The sequence below is a fragment of the Typopeltis vanoorti genome, chromosome 6, assembly GCF_054136105.1.
Source record: "Typopeltis vanoorti isolate ZY-2024b chromosome 6, IOZ_Tvanoo_1.0, whole genome shotgun sequence".
NCBI lineage: Eukaryota > Metazoa > Arthropoda > Arachnida > Uropygi > Thelyphonidae > Typopeltis > Typopeltis vanoorti.
In genome coordinates, this window is record NC_143554.1 from 127306098 (window position 1) to 127328046 (window position 21949).

A 21949-nucleotide genomic window follows, 5' to 3' on the forward strand; every position below is an offset into this window, starting at 1 on the left:
GTGCAAGGACTGATGTATCCAACTATTGACCAATCAGTATTTCAGGAGTGGTGATGAAGATTTCGGAAAAATTGGTTAGGGTTTGCTTCAGGTGGTGCAAAGACTGATGTATCCAACTATTGACCAATCAGTATTTCAGGAGTGGTGATGAAGATTTTGGAAAAATTGGTTAGGGTTTGCTTCAGAAAAGGGCTGACAGTGAATCTCTATTTTGCAATTAGCAACATGGGTTAACTAAGGGAAGATCATGTTTTAGCAACTTGCTCACATTTTATAATAATGTTACCATTGAGTTAGACAAGGGGAACAGATACACCATGATACTTTTGGGTTTTGCTAAGGCTTTTGGCAGAATACAGCATGCAATACTGTTGAATAAATTGGAGAATATGGGATTGGATTATAAACTATTGGCATGGATAAGAGGATGGCTGACTGATAGATATAAAAAAGTGTTATATGGGGGAGAGGGCATAAATCTGCAAAATTCAAGGATCAGTCCTTGGTCCATTGTTATCCAATGTGTAAATTAATGGCATTGGGAAGAATTTGACATGTGACATTGCTATTTCTATTGTCTTGGCTGCTGTGCTTTTGTAAATTCTATTATTTATTAACAATCATCTAGCATCAACTTTCTATTGCTACCAAGCATACCTTTTATTCCTTTTATGCGTGCACTTCAGGCCTAACTTATTTCTTCTACTTTATTCAACTAAAACTATAATCTGCTTAATATAGGCCTCACTATTAATCCTTTATAATCTTTTATATGTACACAATGCTAGTGAATGATCTTTGTTATTAATCTATTCATGATAAATAGGTTACCAACTCTCAAACTATGCAATTTAGAAAAATTGTATTTGTTTAATGACTGCACCATTCTAAATTATATATATAGCTTAAGAATTTAAGTATGGAACACAAACAAGATCAAAATTAACATGCACAATCCTTTATAGCTAGACGTGGCACCTGATGTGAATAGCATTCCAGTTGGCTCCCTGGAGGTCTCTTAATAATAATAATAATGATTGGAACCCTCTATCCTTGACCATGCTTAAGGAGTGGTACTATTTTGCCTTCTATCCACTTCTTAGGAACCTTGCCTACTGCAAGACTTTCATTAAAAAACCAGGTAAAGGGCAGAGCTAACTATTATGCACATTCCTTAAAAATATTTGATGATATATCATTCATTCTCGCAGCCTTGTTAATGTCTAACCCAATCAACACCTAATACATCTCTGATTCTTTTGCTTTGAATTCTCCTGATACTCATCTTCCTTCTACATACTGCACAGCATCATTTACACCAGTATAAATAAGCTAGATAGATGGGCAAATGAATGGGGTTTCAGTTTAATGCAGCAAAATGTAAGGTCTTGAGGTTTGGGAAACATCGATGAGATGCTGCATACTCTATGGGAGGAGTTATACTGGAGGAAGTAGGGGAGACAAGAGATCTGGGGTTGATGATTGATAGAAACCTGAAGTTTAGGGGACATATTGCAAAGGTGGTGAAGGTAACACAGAGGATTGCTGCAATTATGAGAAGGACACTGACCTGCAGAGATAAAATGGTTATCACTCTGTTGTATAAGACTCATCAGACCACACTTAGACTACTGTTTTCAGATTTGGTACCCAGGATTTGAAGGGAATAAATTAACTGTGGAAAGGATACAAAGACGGATGACAAAGATGGTTTCAGGACTGTACAAGGATAGTTATGAGGATCGGCTGAGGGAATGTGGACTGCAGAGTTTGGTGGATAGAAGAAGGAGAGGTGATATGATTGAGACTTTTAAACTGTTGAGAGGTGGTTACAGGGTTGACACTGGGGAGTTCTTTCGCTTAGTTGAACAGTGGGAAGGAGTGATGACAAGAGGCCATCCCTGGAAGTTACAAAAGGAAACTGTGAACAAGAGGGTAAGGAGTGGTTTCTTTGTGTGGAGGGTGGTTGAGCCGGGGAATGCATTGCCTGATTGAGTGGTGGGAGCGAGAACGGTCAATGAGTTTAAAGAGTGGTATGATAGACTTTGTGTTTCTTAGAGGGGGGGACCTCCCCTCGATGAGTCTTGACAGACTTTATGTTCTTAGGAAGGACCTCCCACGATGAGTCTTTTGACTCCATGGAGGCCTGAATAATAATAATAATGATAATGATATACACTTCTGTGTACCAGTTTGATAGACTGAAGTGCTCATTCAATAATTCCACTATATCCTTTCCAATGGTCACTCTGCTGCCATGACTATTCATGAGTGTCAAGCTGACATAATTATTCTTCCTCTTGCTTGCCATATATCAGAAGAATTACCTTGAATTACCACGGCCCAACCAGTCAATCTCCTCTCGTACTGTACCTTTTCTTTCTTTACCATGCTTTTCACCTTCCTATCCTGCACTTTATATTCATCATGGATCTGATAGCCACTGTCTTGTAACTTCTCTATAATTTTTTTTTTTCACACAGCTTGCTTGATTTCACTGTATCTATTTCACTCTTACTAATGTTTTTCATCACCACTCTAGAGATACTGATATGTTGATAATAAGACACATGAGTCTTTGCACCACCCTTGTGCAATGGATAATCATACATTTTTTGCCACTCCTATGGAATCGTCTCTGTGCTGAAACTCAAATTATATAGCCAGTTCAGTTGAACAGTCTTTTAGCATCCAGGCAGATATCCCATCAGTCCCTATCTGAATTCATATTCAGTTTGTGCAACAGCTCTATTACCTCCTCCTTATACACTTGAGTTTCTTATTCCAGTGTAGCAATTAGTGTTGAGCTGAAATACATAAAATAGGTTGATAGCATTTAACAAAATGAGTACTTAATAGTTGAATGATTTCTTCCACCTACCACCAAATCAACCTTCACACACACACGCACACGCGTGCACACTCTCTCTCTCTCTCTCTCTCTCTTAGCATTTCATACAATAGCTGTAACCTGTCTACCTTATAATTATCATAACTGACATCATCCTTATGCATACAGTATTCCTTCCACATCATCTTTTTCTTAAGAATTCTCTTGCTTAATAAGATTCTACATCCATTTCACTCCCATACTGTTCATTCTTGGAATCCTAGGGACACATTCCGATATTGCATTATTATGTATTTTTTAAATAATTCTCATGCACTGCCATTATCTTTCCCATTTAGCAACTGATTCCACAGGATCACTTCCTCAGTTGGTCATAATTTCTTGCTTTGAAGTTCAGTATGTAACCATTTTCTAAATGGAATATCTGTACAATTAACTATTTCCCACATTCAGGACAGCATATCCCTGTCACCAAATGGAGGTAAAACAGTCATGTCTTTTAATGACATCTCCTCTGACACTATAATCAGATCTAACACTCTTTGACCTCAATAAATTAAAGATGCCAAGAAATTATATTCTTGGTTTAATCCTTTATCCAAGTGTAAGCAAACAAAGTTTGCATGTGAAAGTATATATAGGCTAATGACTTCACATCACTTGCTTTAATATTCCACGATATAAGGTGTGACACCTTTCGGCTATTTGTATATGGAAATATGACTTCTGCATTACTTCAACCTTGGTATCGCTTCTGGATCTGGCTCCCACAGACCTCAATAAAGGTCGAAACCAGTCTGAGTAGTGACCCTTATTCCTGTGTTGATTGAGAGCTTTATACTGGTTCATAAAGATATGTGCTTTGAATTATGGGATACTAAGGCAAGTGATGTGAAGACATTAGCCTCTATATATGAGTTGCCCTGTCCTGAAAATACTTTAAGCACAAACTTTGTTTGCTTACACTTGGATAAAGGATTAAACCAAGAATATAATTTCTTGGCATCTTTAATTTATAATATAACCAAGTGGAAAAACTTTCAACATCTTTGAACTCAAGTTCCTTCTATCTAATACTGCTTAAGAAGTTGTCATGCAACAGCTTAAATAGTTTCAATAGATGGCCATTAGAATAAAGAATGATTATGTAAGGATTATATTAACTGGTGAAGAAAATGGTAGAATAATAACCGAATAATAAAAAATGCAGAGGATATATTTCATATATTAAATGATAACTGATCAACTTCTAAAAGTATTTCATCTTGTGAATGTGATATCATGTAGAACTTGAGTGCATTGGAAAAGAGAAGAGGCATTGATGGTGAGTGAGCAGAAGGTATATTGAGGAACTGCATAAACTTGATGTTAATAAGGAAGTGGGGGCTTTATGATATATTGCTGCATGTTTTGAATGAATGTTTCAGAAGTTAACAACTGCTCTGATAAAATTTTTTAACATAAGTCAGATTGAGCTAAGATCCAAAGAAATGTAAAAAGGACACAACTGTTCCATTTCATAAGCGATGTGATAAGACCGAAGGCTTCGAATTATAGGCTAATCTGTGTATCTGGAGCTTGGTTAGTGAGTACTAAGATTCAGAACTGGGTTGACAACAGCATCATTCTCTTTGATAGCAGTATGAGTTTGTCAAAGGAAGATCATGCTTTAGACAGGATATTTAGTGGGGTATTGCTACAGACCAAGGAGCACACACAGAGGGTGGGGACCAGGAGATGTTGAGACAGTTGAGCATGGCAAGTGCAAGAAGAACGATTGTTATAGGAGATTTTAACTACAGCAGTATAGATTGGGGAAAGGAAGATGCATGTAGCAATAAGGGAATGAATTTGTAGAATTCTTGAGGGACAAATGTCTTAGCTAATATGTAACAGAGGGAACAAGAGGTTCAAGAGTTTTTGGATTTGGTTATAGCATCCGAAGAGCTGATAACTGAGATGACATCTCTCCCAGCAGCTGGAGAGAGTGACCATATGGTTTTGACTTGGAAAATGAATAGACATGCAGGAGTATCAAAGAGATAGGAACATATGAGGAATTATAAAGCAGGTGATTATAATAGTCTTAGATGTCAACTTGGGGAAGTTTCTTGGAGGGAGGAATTGGAAGGCTGGAATATCATTAGTGCTTGGGAAATTGCGAAGGAATATTTGTTAGCAGCAATGGTAAGCTGTATTCCACGAGTGAAGAAGAGGACACAATTTGGAGTAAAGTGGATGACAAATAATATTAAACAGGAGCTACATACAAAAAAGAGGGTATGGAAGAGATATAAGGAGAGAGGTGAAGAGAAGATGCATGAAGAATATAAGACACAGGCCAGAAGAGTGACTAGTATGGTAAGGAAGACGAAACTGGAATATGAGAAAAGATTGACCCTTAGATCCAAGCAAAATCCTAGGGAATTTTTTAGCTATGTGATGTGGCCAGTAGGAGAAGAAACGACTGTGGAAGAATGAAAATGTGGGATAAAAATGGCAACAGAGTGACTGATGCAGAGGACATAGTGGAATAGTTCAATGAACACTTTATTGGAATATTTCATCCTGGAGGAGTCAATTTGAATACTAGAGAGATAGAGCAGGTTCGAGGTCTAGAGGTGCAGGAGGAGAGTGTGTTCCACACATACTGAGTACTCTGGATGTTAGTGAAGCTGTGGGACTGGATGGTATTTCACCATGAGTTTTGAGAGAATGTGCTAAGGAACTGACAGTGCCTATGACCCTGGCTTTTCAATGAAAGTCTGGCTGTGGGAAAGGTGCCCATGGAATGGAAGTAAGGTAAGATAGTGCTACATCCAGTCTGCTACCGCCCTATTGCATAAGGGTGGTAGCAGACTGGAAGTGTCTAATTATAGGCCAGTTTGTGTGTCATCAGTAGTTGTTAAGATCTTGGAGAAAGTGGTGAAGGACCATATACAGCATTGGGCAGATGAGGGTAATGTTATCAGTGAGAGTAACATGGATTTGTGAAGGGATGCTCTTGTTTTAGAAATATGCTAGCCTTTTATGATAAACTTATAAGAGCATTAGATGAGGGAAAGGCATATACTGCCACTTTCCTAGATTTAGCAAAGGCATTTGACAGGATATCGCATGATAAGCTGAAGACTGGGACCTATATTATTTAACATTTATATCAATGACATTGTCCATGGATTGCAAAGGGATATTTGGTTGTTTGCAGATGATGCAAAGCTGGGAAGGGTTATTAGTAATAGTGCAGATGTGGTAGCCCTGCAAGAAGATTTGAATAAGCTAGATAGATGGGCAAATGAATGGGGTTTCAGTTTAATGCAGCAAAATGTAAGGTCTTGAGGTTTGGGAAACATCGATGGGATGCTGCACACTCTATGGGAGGTGTTAAACTGGAGGAAGTAGGAGAGACAAGAGATCTGGGTTTGATGATTGATAGAAACCTGAAATTTAGGGGACATATTTCAAAGGAAATGAAGGTAACACGGAGGATTGCTGCAAGAATGAGAAGGACACTGACCTACAGAGATAAAATGGTTATCATTCTGTTGTATAAGACTCTGATCAGACTACACTTAGACTATTGTTCTCAGATCTGGTCCCCAGGATTTGAAGGGAATAAATTAACTGTGGAAAGGGTACAAAGGCAGATAACAAAGATGGTGTCGGGACTGTACAATGTTAGTTATGAGGATCGGCTGAGGGAATGTGGACTGCAGTTTGGTTGATAGAAGAAGGAGGGGTGATATGATTGAGACTTTTAAATTGTTAAGAGGTGGTTACAGGGTTGACACTGGGGAGTTCTTTCATTGATTGAACAGCAGGAAGGAGTCATGACAAGGGGCCCTGGAAGTTACAAAAGGAAACTGTGAGAAAGAGGGTGAGGAGTGGTTTCTTTGCATGGAGCGTGGTTGAACCATGGAATGCACTGCATGATGGAGTGGTGAGAGCGAAAACTGTCAATGCATGTATAGAGTTGTATAATAATCTTTGTGTTTCCTAGGAGGGATCTCCCTCAATGAGTCTTTTGACTCCATGGAGGCCTGAATAATAATAATAATAATAATTTAGCAATCTATGACAAATGCATGGACAGAGGAGATGTTCTAGAATAGTATAGATTTGACATAGGCCTTTGATAGATTGCTAAACAATGATGTGTAGATTAGCGTGCAGGATTGGAGAATGGCTGTCTAATAGGCATCAGGTAGTTGTATATGGTGGAGGGTTATTCCAGAAGAGGATCAGTCACTAGTTGTGCTCAAGGATCTGTTCTAGCACCATTGCTATTTAACTTGTTTGTTAATGAAATGGAAAAGGCATGAGTGATGATTTTAGTTTTTCCAAATTTTAAATAAAAAATTTGGAATAACTATGAGTACAGCAGATGTAGCTTTTGCAAGAGGACTTAAACAGAATTGGTGAATGGGAAAGTGAGTAAGATTAACAGATGAATATTCCAAAGTGTAGAGTTTTAAAATTTGGGAAGCGAAGATAAGATGAAAAGTATACAATTGGTGGGAATATTTTGGAGAAGGTGGAGGAAATAAGAGATCTAGAGGGTAAATGTTAATAAGGGCCTACAATTTAAAGAGCACATTGCTAAAATTGTGAAAGCAGCACAACAGACTTGGCAATAATCCAGAGGATGCAATGTAGATGTAAGCAGATTATGGTTCCATTGCATAAAGCCTTGATCAGGCCACATTTGAACTACTGTAAAATTTGGTCACATCTGGTTTTCAAAAGGATGAAAAGATATTGCAAACAATTCAGAGATGATTCATTAATGGGTTTCTGATCACTGGAATGAAGTATGATGGGTGATTGGTTAATTTTAAACAGATTGAGAAATTACAATTTGTAGAATCTACCTGATAACAGAAGGTAGGAGGATATGATTTGAGACATGAGTCGGTAAGCAGTTATTCCCAGACTCATAGGGATGAGGTTTTTCATAGAATGGGGAAAGAACAATAGGCTATCCCTGGAAGCTGTATAAGGGAGGGTAAGAATTAGGTTATTTGCCTGGTCACTCTGGAAAATGGAACGTGACTGAAATGTATTCCCTAAAAGTGAGGAGAATGAGGAGATGGTAAATGCGTTTAAGACATGGTGTGATCAGCTGTGTGTGTGTGTGACAGTGAGGACTCCCATGATTAGTTTTTTGACTTCACAGATCTCTGATGATAATCATAATAATAAATAATAATTCTTCTTCTTATTATTATATCTCATGTAATAATCTACAATAAATTCTGAAATATTATATAATATATATTAAATCATACCTTTAAGGCATTAATGCACCTCTTTAGCTTTATAATGTCACTTTGATCTAATATTTCATTACTGCTGGGAGTACGACCACTAAATGAAAATAGAAAGATAAACAGTTTCAGGTAAGAAATATATATATACAGGGTGTCCCATAAATTTGTAATTATTTCAATAATTCATAAAAATCAGAAAAATTGTATATTAGATGTGATTTGCATGAAAGTGAATCGCAAGGAGGGAGATTTTTTTTGGCGGTGAAAACAATTTTAGTTTAACATTTCACCAATAGAGGGCAACTCCAGTGATGACAGTCAGAATGGTATTGAAGACTTATTTATTCATATGCAGGAAACACATTATATATCACTACAATAAGTATTCAATGTTATTGCTTCCATAAGCAATTACATGTTGCAAGCAGGTGAGAATGCCATATACAGAAGCATATTCAGGTGTACGCAAGCAACTTCACAGTTGCTTGCATGAATATGACTGTGTGAAGAACATTTTTTCCTGCAAGCAGGGTACTACATTTTCGTGTAGCAGTTGCAAGTAGCACTGTGCACTTACTGAGCATATCTTCCAGCCCATTGTTACACATGACTCTTGAAAGAAAAAGAGACCCACAATGATGGATACAGTGAAGCCACACCAAACAGTGAGTTGCAATGAATGCAACCGGTCCTGTGTGTAGCCGTGTGAATTGTCCTGCATCCAAATTTGACAGTTATATGTATTAACTGTCCCATGCAATGGAAAATGTACTTCATTCTCTCCAAAAGATGTTGTCCCACCAGAATCATGGGCATAGCATAAACATTCATATTCCACATCCTTCATGGTGTGTTAAACTTGTATTAAACCAGGAATTCACAATGTTGGCTTTCACAAAAGTCACAGAAGATTGTGAATTCCTCCCACTTAGTGGTATTACTTGGTGTAACAGTCTGTGAAGAGATTACAGCTTGTATGGATACAAGTTTAACACACCATGAAGGATGCAGAATGTGGATGTTTTAAATATGCCCATAATTCTTGCATGAATATGACTGTGTGAAGAACATTTTTTCCTACAAGCAGGGTATTATGCCACTCATTGATTCTGCCACTAGGGCATTCATTTGCAACATCACAGCAACAAACCTTTCTGTTCGCACCGACAACTGGGAATTTGCACGCATTCATTAGGAGCTGCCAGTGGTACACCCTGCGTTTTACAGGACTCACATTTGCATGTATTTCACCAATGAGGCATGTGGTACAGCACCTTCTATTACTAAAATTTTTTTCCCTGCCAAAAAAATCTCCCTCCTTACGATTCACTTTCATGCAACTGCACTCTAATATACCAATTTTTTTTCGGATTTTTATGAATTATTTACAAATGTATGGGACACTCAGTGTGTGTGTGTGTGTATATATATATATATATATATATATATATATATATATAGAGAGAGAGAGAGAGAGAGAGAGAGAGAGAGAGAATTACATGCATTTCCATGGATACCAATGTACTGTATTTTGATGTGGAGTCCGAAGACTATTATGGGGAGGCTATTAAACAATCCACCTTACTCACTATACCAGCATCTACAGTACACTATGTACAAGTCTGCTGACTTCACCTATACTTTGGCTGCTTTGTGGGAGAGAAACTGAGGTTAATGGGGAAAAAAATCCTGTTCTCTCCATATAAGACTTGTCTATCTCACTTTCACTTGAAAAAAAAAATTTTTTTTTTTTCAGATACAATGAGAATCAAGACTGTCTTTTTCCACTCAAAGAGCACATCTTCTGCCAAGTTTCCATCTGGAATGCAGAGACAACACAATCAAGTCTTCATAGAGTTAAAGAGTCATCATGGAAGACAAGACCTCTGCTGTCACAAACACACACACACACTGTGCTCATCAAACCTTGCTTTAAACTTGTTCATAGTTTTCATTTACTACACTCTCAAGCAAAACATTCTGCTTACCAACAGTTCTCCCTGTAAAAAATCTACTTCTCTTCCTACTCTTCTCTCTCTCTCTCTCTCTCTCTCCACCCCATACTCTCATGCCTCCTTTTACTATGTCCAGGGAAAGCATCTTGCCTTTCCCTGTCTCCCTATACTATTCTATAAAACTTCTTTTTTACATTAATCTGGAAATGATTCAACAACTTCTATGTCTCAATTTCAGAAACTTGATACCTCTTAAGTTTACTCTTCACTATATCCCTTTTGAAATACATCTCAAAAACTAGGTGGTTTTTGAGATGCATTAAAACAATACATTCTTTAATTCTCACTATACATCACACATAATTATACTGAATTAGGCTTTTCTTTAAGGCAGGTTTAAAATGTATGCGACTGCAGAGCTCATCACAACTTAGGTGGCACTGAATGTGGAGCCAGACTCACATTTCACAATGCACTCAGTCAGATGATCCGGTATTCGATTTGACTAGCAAGATAATTGTATTTTTAAAATAACAGTATTAAAAAGAATCTATGTTATGTAAAATTTTTATGCATTTAATTACAACAAGCTAATTCATGTCGTAAGCAGCGAAAATCGGCTTAAGATAATACTAACTTCAATTGTGCACCTATTTAAGGGATAAATGTGTTGGAAGAATGAGATATATAAATGTAATGCAGTATTTAATTAGATTGTGTCAATTTTAATTTTTGTATTTATAATTACCGGTTTATTTTGCTGATGAAAATATATTTCAAAGATGAAAAACTATATAAACAAAAATGGGATGCAGAATTTATGCTTGGTGAGGATATATTGTTGGAGGTGAAAGAAATAAGAGATCTGGGGGTGATAGTAGATAAGGATCTGAAATTTAGGGGAGACATAGCCAAAATTGTGAAGACAACACAAAGGCTTTTGGGAATGATGCAGAGGACACTGATGTGTAGAAGTAGGGAAATTCTTGTTCCGCTGTATAAGGCTTTGATTAGGCCACACATCAACTATTGTGCCCAGATTTGGTCACCTGGTTATAAGAAGGATGAAGAGATATTGGAAAAGGTTCAGAGGCGACTGACCTCTGGAATGTTGAGTATGAGGAAAGATTGAGAAGATGTAATTTGCAGAGTCTGGTAGACAGGAGGAAGAGGGGAGATATGATAGAGACATACAAGTTGGTAAGGGATTGTTATGGGATCAATGCTGGAGAAGTTCTACAGAAAATAATGGGAGATCAGGAGAGAACCAAAGGTCATCCCTGGAAACTGTATAAAGAGGATGTGAGTAGGGGAGTGAGAGGCAGGTTTTTTTCGTGCAGAGTTGTGAATGATTGGAATGCCTTGCCTGAGAGTGTGGTGTCTGCAACGAATTTGAATGTGTTCAATGCACGGTATGATGAGCTGTGTGTGTGTGTGATAAAAGGACCTCCCAGATGAGTCTTTGACTCCATGAGGTCTTGGCTAGTAATAATAATAATAATAAAGTAAAATTATTATTTTTTTAAAGAAGAGATTGTCTACTGTCAATTATTAGTTGTCTGTGTGTTGATGGTAGTGGTGTCGTGTAGTTGAAGGATTAAGCAAAAGAGTGATCAGTTGTAGTGATGACAAAGATGATAACTTCATAAAAAATAGTTATCAAAAGCCTTGTACACCGATCACTCACATTTTTTCTTTTTATTCTCTTCTATTAGAAGAATTAAGTAAAATCTTACTTTATTACTTAATAGATACAGCGAAACCTTGATACAGAAAATATTTTGTGATTATCATTCCTCTACCAGATTCCAATCTTATGTTAAAAAGAACAGCATACCCTATATTAAAGGAATATCTGAACAAATAGCATGGGCCCTTTGCATATATCATTTGTACACCACCTTCAAACCAGCCCAGAAGTTGTCATCTTTCTTACCACATATCAAAGATACATTATCACTTTCATCCTTGCCTGGTGTTTATCAACTATTCTGTCATCTTTGCTACTTTGGGCAGACTGGTCATTCTGTTACTATTAGAACTGAGTTAACTGGAATTGCACCAAGATACAACACTACAGTAGGTTCAAATCACTGAAGCCCTATGCTGTCCTAATCTTAATTGAACAGACTCTATGGCTTTTCTAAGTTTTGAGAAGTGATTGCTGTTAATTATTTATACTTTTTTATATTTTTATTTATTTATTATTTTTAAATGAATTAATTATACATTAGAGCCTGTGGAGCTCAGTGGAAGTGTTGTTTGTACTCCTCATTGCTAAACTGCCTGAAGATAACACTTAAGTTCAAGTCTAGTCGACAACTAGAGAAACTTTTTCTAAGCCTTTTTTCGACCAGTTCCTGAGTTAGTCGATCTCTGACATGGGCAAGCAGGTTTTTCGTCCTGTAAACTCAAGAAAATCAATCATAGAACCTACACTATTTCAGACATTAAAAATATTGTGTTAGGTTTAGGGACCACGAGATGGTGGCACTTGTTGAGCCGTTTCTCCACTGTGGGCTGCTTAAATTCATGATAGCCTTTGGCCAGCTATCTCTGATATGCTACTGGTGGAGACTGATCTGCCCACTCAGTCTCCAAAAGTTAGATAGGACTAAAATGGCCTTGCCTATACGGGAACAAAAGGCGTTTTATTTTTACATCCATTCCTACATCTCTGAACTGTAATAGTGGTTTCTCCTACTGGACAGCTGCAATTGAGATATGTGATATTATACAGATGCTGTATGACTAATTCAGAATTTAAATGTTGTTACCCATTTTCCTATCTTCTCCCTGAAAGATGCTCATGACATATCAAGCAAAATATATAGGAATAATGAATTATATTTAGTTTTCTCTTACATGTGTGAAACCATTATTAAAAAAAATATAGCATATCAATTGTTATGTTACGACAATGATGACAGAGCAAATGTTGAGGGGGGGGGAGAATATGTGGCAGGCTGAATTTTGAATTACTATGATAAAATGAACAATCTTTCCTATAGAAAGAAAAATAAAGTTCAGAACTAACTTAAAAGTAAATAAAAGAGAAGAAAGTGAAGATAATCAGCTTACATTATGATTTTTAGAGCAGACTGGCAACTAAAAGTGTAACTGTTTTGAGGATTCTTTAAAAGATAATGATGTAGTGTTCAAATTAAGGATTTCAGATCCAGAAGTTTTATTTCCAACTGTCTGAAAACAAAACTTCTCTAATAAATTCGTTAGCAACCACCATGATCAAATAACTTTGACAGTGAATGAGACGATTTTTTTTCTTAGTGTAAATTTATGTGGAAAAAACAATATATTTTGAATGCATTCAGAATGAGGCCTAAAATTCACTATCACTTGTCTCTGTTCAATAGCAGGCGAGTAGATTTTTGGAGCCATGGCAATAATACTTATTTAGTTATCTAGTTGCTAATGTTTTGCCAGCATTTTCAGAGCACAAATAGTTTGTGACGTTATGCAAAACAGCTACAATTATAGTAATTAATAGCGAGTACAGTTTCAAACTGTAACAGATAACACAAAGAACTATAACTTAATTTGGTGCCATTTATAGAGGAATAAAGAGATATTGTATGAGTATTAATTCATTCTTAAAATTGCTGTCTCCCAGATTATTAGTAGTTTATACCGTGATACTTGTTGAGGTTTGGGGAATGTTTCCATGTTGATTCCAAAAACAGTCTCTCTCTGACTTATAATGACCTCGAGATAGAATTTCAGTTTTTTTCTCAGGGTGAAGGGGGTGTCGATAGCATGATCTTTAATTCCCAACTTGCTATGATGATGCTGACAAATTTATTTCTTATTTTCTCTGAGATTATTATTATTATATGACCACCTCCATGGAGTCTGAAGACTCATTGCAGGAGACCCAATCTATCCACACAATTTATCATACCACTCCTTGAACTGATTAACAGAAAAAGCACTCACAACTGACTCTGACAACCCATTCCACTCATTCACAACTCTCCAAGCAAAAAATCTAGTCCTCACATCCTTGCTAACCACACCTTTATTCAACTTCCAGACATGATCCCTTGTTCTGTTCCCTCAGGTGCTGAAATATTTCCTCTGCATCTATCCTATAAAACTCTTTAAGCAACTTAAATATTTCTATCATATCCCCTCTTTTTCTCCTATTAACAAACTTCTGCAATCCACACACCCTCAAGTTATCCTCATAGGTAACATTGCACAGGCCACTCACCATCTTGGTCACTTGCCTCTGGATCTTCTTCACCTCATCTCCAAGAAACCCAAGGAACCAGACTTGAGCACAGTAATCTAGATGTGGACAATATCAAGGCTTTATAAAGAGGAATAACAACTTCCTCATCTCTACTTATTAATGTGTTTTTCAATAGCCAAGTAATCTTATGAGCTACCTCAGCAACCTTAGCAATATGTCCTCGAAACTTAAACTCTCTGTCTACCACCACCACCCATAAATCTCTGGCTTCATCTATTTAGTGGAGTATATAGTGCCATCAACGTAATACACGGCTTGTAATATCTATTTATCACAACATGCATAACTTTACATTTCTCCAAATTAAACTGGCACCATTATCTTTTGTCCATACTGACAATCTATTTAAATCATCCTGCAAGCTCTCCACATCACCTTAATTAACTATTACGTTATCTAATTTCGCATCATCAGCAAACAATTGAATATTTCCTTTCAGGTTCTTTCCTATATCGTTTATGCACAAATTAAATAGCAGTGGTTCCAGCACTTAACCTTGCAGCACACCACTCATCACTTGTTTATGACTCAATTCTGTCCCTCCATATAACACTTCTTGATATCTGTCCAACAGTCATTCACTTATCCACTTAACCAGTGTCATATCCATCCCCCTTTGTTCTAATTTGCGTAACAAATTCCATGTTGTATTCTCTCAAATGTCTTGCAAAATCCAGCAAAGTCATCATGTAACTCTTTCCTTTATCCAACTCAGCTGTTATTCTATTATAAAAAGTTAATAAATTACTAAGGCATGACTGACTCTTCACAAAGCCATGTTGATCCTCATACAGTATCATATTTTTATCTACCCATTCTTGAATTCTCTTTTTCCACAATTTTTCTAGTACTTTTACCACCACACTTGAAATACTGATTGGTCTATAATTTCCTACTGCAGTCTCAGAACCTCTCTTATGCAAGGGAATTATTTTGTCCTCTTTCTGCTCCCTTGGAACACTACCAGAACTGAGACTTAAATTAAAGAGCCTAATCAAAGGCATTGCTAGTTCCCTTGCACGTTCTCACAAAACCCTAGCTGATATCCCATCTAATCACACAGCTGTCTTTATATTAAGATTCTGCAAAATCCTAAGAACCTCTATTTATTCTATCTCTGTTCCAACATTAGTGTCTGTCACATAGGTTGAAGCAGTAACCTCACAAGCATGATATACCATTGGAAAGTGGTCACTCAGTAACGCAACTATTTTATCTGCTTCTGTCTCCTTGTGATTATCATCACTAATTAAGTTTAATCTTACAGAGTTATTCTTTATCTTACTTGCCACATAACAAAAGAACTCTTAGGGATTTCCTTAGGCCTGCTTGGTTAAATTCTTCTCATAATCTAATTTTGCCTTCCTTGCCACACTGATCACCTTTCTTGCTCGAGCCTTGTACTGTTCATGAGTTTGCTAGTCACCTTTCTATTTATATGACCTCCACTGCATTTTCTTCTTCTGCAGCTCATGCGTAATGATATTATTTATCCATCTAAATCCTACCTGATTAACCCTCCTTACCCTTTGTATACAAAGTACACAAATCAATTGTATTCAGTTTTGTAATACAAATACTTTGTATACAAATAGAGGCCTGTGTAGCTCAGTGGAAGTGGTGCTTGCATTCTCCATGCTCGGCCGCACAAAGATATATGGTTCAAGTCTAGTCACCAAATGGAGGAACTTTGGGATATTGGTAGATAGTGAGATGAAGTTCAGAGGACACATTGCTAAGGTGTCCAAGATTGCACATAGGATTACTTGGTTGTTGAGGAACACACTGACATCCAGAGATAAAGAGGTTATTATTCCCCTTTATAAAGCATTGATACTTCCACACTTGGATTACTGTGCTCAGGTCTGGTCACCTGGATTCCTTGGTGATGAGGAGGCTGTGGAGAGGGTTCAGAGAAGAGTGACCAAGTTGGTGAGTGATGTAAAAAATGCTCCCTACATTGATAGATTGAGAGCTTGTGGATTGCAGAGGTTGGTTGATAGGCGGAGAAGAGGGGATATGATAGAAACATTTAAATTACTGAAACGTATTTATAGGATTGATGCAGGGTAAATGTTTCAGCTGTGTGATAGTGATGGAAGAACAAGAGGTTATCCCTGGAAATTAAAGAAGAGTGTGGTTAACAAGGGTGTCAGAAGAAGGTTTTTTGTCTGGAGGGTGGTGAATGAGTGGAATTCATTGCCTGATCTAGTTGTGAGCTCTTCGTCTGTAAATGAATTCAAGAAGAGATATGACAGATATTGTTTTGCTAGTTTGGGTCTCCTGCGATGAGTCTACTGACTCCATGGATATACCCGTAATAATAATAATAATAACTTTTACTAAGCTTTTTTTCAACCAGTTCTCGAGTTAGTCGATATCTGGCATGGGAAAGTGTTTTTTTTTTGCTGTCCTGGTTGGTCGAGTAGTAAGCATGCCCACTCTCCAGTCAAAAGGCTGCTGGTTCGAATCCCACTGTATACAAGGATGTTTGTGATTGTCTCTGGAAATACCAACGGTGGCGGTGGTGGGGGGCAGTAGATGGTGTTGGTGTAGTTGCAGTTAGTTGAGACAGAGAGCAGGTGCCCTCCCCTCGATGAGTCTTTGGACTCCTGGAGGTGTCACGTAATAATAATAATACTATAATACTGCTTCCTCTAGATGATCCTTAACTACATGCACTATTAACATCCTTACCCTGCAGTGTTTTATGCCCTAGCACAGATTTAAGCTTCTTCCTAAGCTTGTCATAATCACTTGCTTTGTAGTTCCACATATACCCCATCTTGACAGAATATTCATCATTTTGTATAATCTCCCAAGTCAAGACTGCATGGCCTGGAGACAATATGGTCACCTCGATTATGGATAGCTCTTCTAATCCTATGACCAGGTCCAATACCCTCCCACATCTAGTCCCTTCCATCACATGCTGCCTTAACTTAATTATCTCTTAGTAGGTTTATATATTCTATTTCCTTTCTTCCTTCTAGTCTATATCTCAATAGTTGAAGTCCCACATAATAATCACTTGACTTGTAATCACTGTGCTAATTTGGTGATGCATTTCTTCCAGATCGTCCATGGAACTCCCTGGCCTATAGCAACAACATTGCCATCTTAATTCACAACACAAAGAAAATAAAGAAGAAATATCTTCTTTATTTTCTTTTTGTTGTTAGTTAAACCACAAAAAACAAATATGAAAAATTGCCAACATGTAAGCCTTTCTACACATCATTCCCATAATCTATTGTGTTGTCCTCACAATTCTAGGCAATGTGATCCATAAACCTCCTGTAATATATCTCACCAAATGTATGCATCCCATCTTTGCATTCTACATTTCAAGACAACACACTTTGAAACATTCAATTGGAAGCCCCTATCCAGCAATTTAAATCCTTTACCAGATCAAGTGTTTCATTCTTCACAGGTTACAACTTTACATCATCCGTAAACAACAGCATATCCCAATGTTAACTCTCATTTATCATTTATATATAAGTCAAAGAATAATAGATCCAAAACACACCCTTGTACACCATTAGTGAGTTTCTTTTTTCAGAAACTGCTCCCAATACATAACATTATTATTCTTATGTGTGACTGCTCCAAGGAGTTCAAAGACTCATCATGGGAGTGCACTGTACTCCACACTGATACATGTTAACATCTATCACACAATTTCCTATTATTAAGATTCATTCCTCCATGGAGTCAAAAGACTCATCATGGCAGGTCCCTCCTAGAAAACACAAAGTCTGTCATACCACGTCTTGAACTCATTGACGGTTCGTGCTCTTACCACTCTATCAGGCAATGCATTCCAAGGTTCAACTGCCCTCCATGCAGGAATGGCCCCTGTACTCACTCCTTCCCCATGAGTTTTATGACTCCATGGAGGTGCCCATAGAAAGAAAAGATTAAAAATAATAAATGAATATGGAAAAATATAGTACAAAATGCTGTTAAATACTATTTGATTGTTGCAAACACAAATAAACATATTTAAATCACAAATATATAAATATATTTGTGATTTGTTATATAAAAGTATTACAAAAATATATAAATAATGATAAATATATGTAATCAATTATAAAAAATGTATATACAAAATCAAACAATAGATAAGATAAATATTATTTTAAACAGAATCTCAAAAACTTCCTTGGTTTTGTTTGTTTTATTCTTATATTGTTTTGTTTATTCCTTGAACTTGTGACACATTAGTTTGCGTCTTTTAAAATTCATAGATTTCTTTTTCTTTAGTTCAGATATAATAAATAGCATAAATAGAGGTAGATGGCGTTGGTGGAGAAGAGAGCTGTACCATTGGAGAACCAACACACATCACCACTTTACAAGCATCCCTTAACAGTTACAGCAAAGACTAAAATTCACCATAGAAACTGAACAGAAGAAATCTATCCATTTCTTATACTTGATATTAATCAGAGAAAAAACAACAAAATAGCCACAAAAATATACCACAAACCCATGCATATCGGAAACTACCTCCATTTCTACTCATACCATCCATATTCTGTTAAAAAATCGGTCATCCTATCACAATTCATAGATGCCTACAAGTTTTCAACTAACCATAGTTATCTCAACACAGTTTTTAAAAATCGCAACTATCCCACACAACTAATAATTTATGCAAACAGGACAGCAAAAACTCGTCAAAACAACCCAACAACCAAAACAAACTTCCCAACACATACGTTATCAAACTGCCATACATCCAGAACACATACAAAGCCTACAAATACATTTTCAAACATACTGACTACAAACTGGTATTCACCGCAAACAAAAATTGGCAAATCTAAAACCCACCCAAACACACACACACAAAGAAATATTAGAACACCACAATGTAGTCTACAAATTTCCTTGCCAACAAGACTGTGATATCACCTACACAGGTTCTACCATCAGGTCTTAATGGGCAAGAATACAAGAACACTTCCATGACTGTAACATTTCTATTTAAGAACATTTAAACACTAAAAAACGGAACATAAAAAAAAAAAAAAAGAATACAAAGTACAGGGAAAACAGAAATAGCAGTTCATGCCATTGAACAGAAACATACCCCGCAAATCAACAAGGCATTCATAATAGACAGACAAGACAACGATTTTGAATCCAGTTTACATCACTGATTAATCAAACAACTAGTGCAAAAATTGTATGAGATAAATTTTGGAAAATGAAAAGCTGGTACAGAACACACCATTTATCTGCCTTGGACCATAATAGATGCATTGTTGCTGATCCAAAAGGCACTGCAAACATTTTTGGAGAAAATTTGATTTGTATCTTAACAACAGCTTCATATCCTCCTGAATTTTTAATAATGAAAGAGCAACAAGAGAGCTAAATGTTTCTATCAGAGAGCTTGAGCCATACAATCAGCGATTTGTTAAGGAGGAACTAAAAAGAGTTATTTTATTATCTAATCCCCTGCACAGTAGGTCCCAATGACATCCATTATGAGATGATAAAATATCTTCTATGGATCTCCTTCTCTTAATATACAACAAAATACTTATGGAGGAAGAGGTTTTCCGGATTCTTGGCATAAGTTAATTGCCATCGCCATCCTCAAACCAGAAAAGAATCTAGTGCAAGCAAATGATTATTGACCTATCACTCTGACCAGCTGTCTTTGTAATATATTGGAGAAAATGGTTATACCAGACTTCTCTGGTATTTAGAAAGCAACGATCTTCTCTCCAAAATACACAATATGATTTCACAGACATTGCTTATTAAATTAAAGATGTAAAGAAATTATATTCTTGGTTTCATCCTTTATCAAAGTGTAAGCAAACAAAGTTTGCACTTGAACTTCATGACAGGGTAACTCATATATAGAGGCTAATGACTTCACATCAATTGCCTTAGTATCCCAAAATGCAATGCACATATCCTTACAGATATGTATAATGCTAAGCATTATGGGAAGGCCACTACCCAGACTGCTTTCGCTATGTAAGCGAAAGGAAGTCTCCAAAAACTCAATTGATCCCCAAGATCACTCTAAAGTCAGAGCAATCCGAAGCAATCATTTTATTCAGGGTGGTTCCATTCAGTGACAAGCCCACCCTACCATGGAAAGGAAACCTCAGCTGCAGCTCTGCCCAGTGGCAGGCTCACCCCCCCACCACCAAGCAGAGCCATAATCTTAGTGGTGGACCCCACTTTGAGGCAGGCAAAAGCCCACCGTTGGGCAGAGCCCTCCCTCATATCTCAGCACGGCAACCACTTTTATGCTATCAGTAGAAACCAGGCCCAGAAGTGATACCAAAGTTGAATAATGCAGTAGTCATATTTCAATATACAAGTAGCCAAAAGGTATAATACTTTATTATTAAAATACTCTGGATTAGAGAAAGATGTTGAAAGTATTTCCACTTGGTTGTATTATAAATTAAAGATGCCAAAAAATTATATTCTTGGTTTCATCCTTTATCCAAGTGTAAGCAAACAAAGTTTGCTTACTCCTCATTTTCATTCCCTCCCTTACTCAACCCTAACATAATTACTCTCTCATCCTTGTATCAACTTTCCTCCTACTCTTCCTAAACCTAGCTTTTACACTTCTCAGACACACTTTCTCTCTAACTCCATATGCACTCTCTCTCTCTCTCTCTCTCTCTCTCTTCACACACAACAAAGTTACTCAAGATTTCCAACATCAAATCCATTCAAACGTAGCCCTTGTTTTTTAAACCCTTACCATTTCTTTTCAAATTCACTCTATATATTCACAAACTGCACATCTTTTTCATTGCTGAACTCTACCATTATGCTATTCATCATCTCTGCTATCCTGTTCAACTCATAATTCCTAGTCAATACACTTGCCCTCCCCTTCCTAACTATGCTATTATGCCTTAGATGTTGTGAGAACTTCCACAATTCTTTTTCAGCATCTTTTTTTTTTTTTTTAACCTTTCAAGTCATTGGTGCCCTCATTAACTCTCTACCCATTGGTTTTATTCACATAAAATCCCAGTTATGTGTCTCATTATGAATCTCTGCAAATTATGCAGCTGGTTTTTTTATGCAGCTTTTCATAATAGAATGACATCTGAGTTGGACAAAGGAACTGGCTACACAGTGGTACTTCTGGATTTTGCTAAGGCTTTTGACAGGATACCCCATGGAACACTGTTACGCAAATTGGAGCAGATGGGAATGGATACTAAATTGGTGATATGGATAAGAGAATGGCTCAGGGAGAGATACCAGAAGGTGGTGTATGGAGGAGCCAAGTCCAGAATGAGGCAGGTGACCAGTGGTGTGCCTCAGGGCTCTGTGCTTGAGCCATTGTTGTTTAATTTGTATGTAAATGATATAGGAAATGGCTTACAGGGAGATATTCAGTTGTTTGTTGATGATGCAAAGTTGGGTAGCACAATAAAAAATCAAGCTGATGTTGAAAGTTTGCAGGATGATTTAAATAAGCTGGCAGAATGAGCAAAAGATAAAGATGTCAGCTTAATGTGGAAAAGTGTAAAGTAGTGCATTTTGGGATTAAAAGATTACCCACTGTGTACTACATTGATGGAACAGTACT

General features: G+C 36.9%; 1 protein-coding gene across 1 annotated transcript in view; it reads right to left on the reverse strand.

The window, feature by feature from the left end:
• LOC150105925 (glycogen [starch] synthase-like) overlaps positions 1 to 21949 on the reverse strand; it is a 193408-nt gene that overhangs the window by 60299 nt on the left and 111160 nt on the right. Inside the window, exon 9 of the mRNA XM_090394592.1 lies at positions 8140 to 8218. Coding sequence (XP_090250718.1) covers positions 8140 to 8218 — 79 coding nt within the window. The remainder of the gene's footprint in view (positions 1 to 8139; positions 8219 to 21949) is intronic.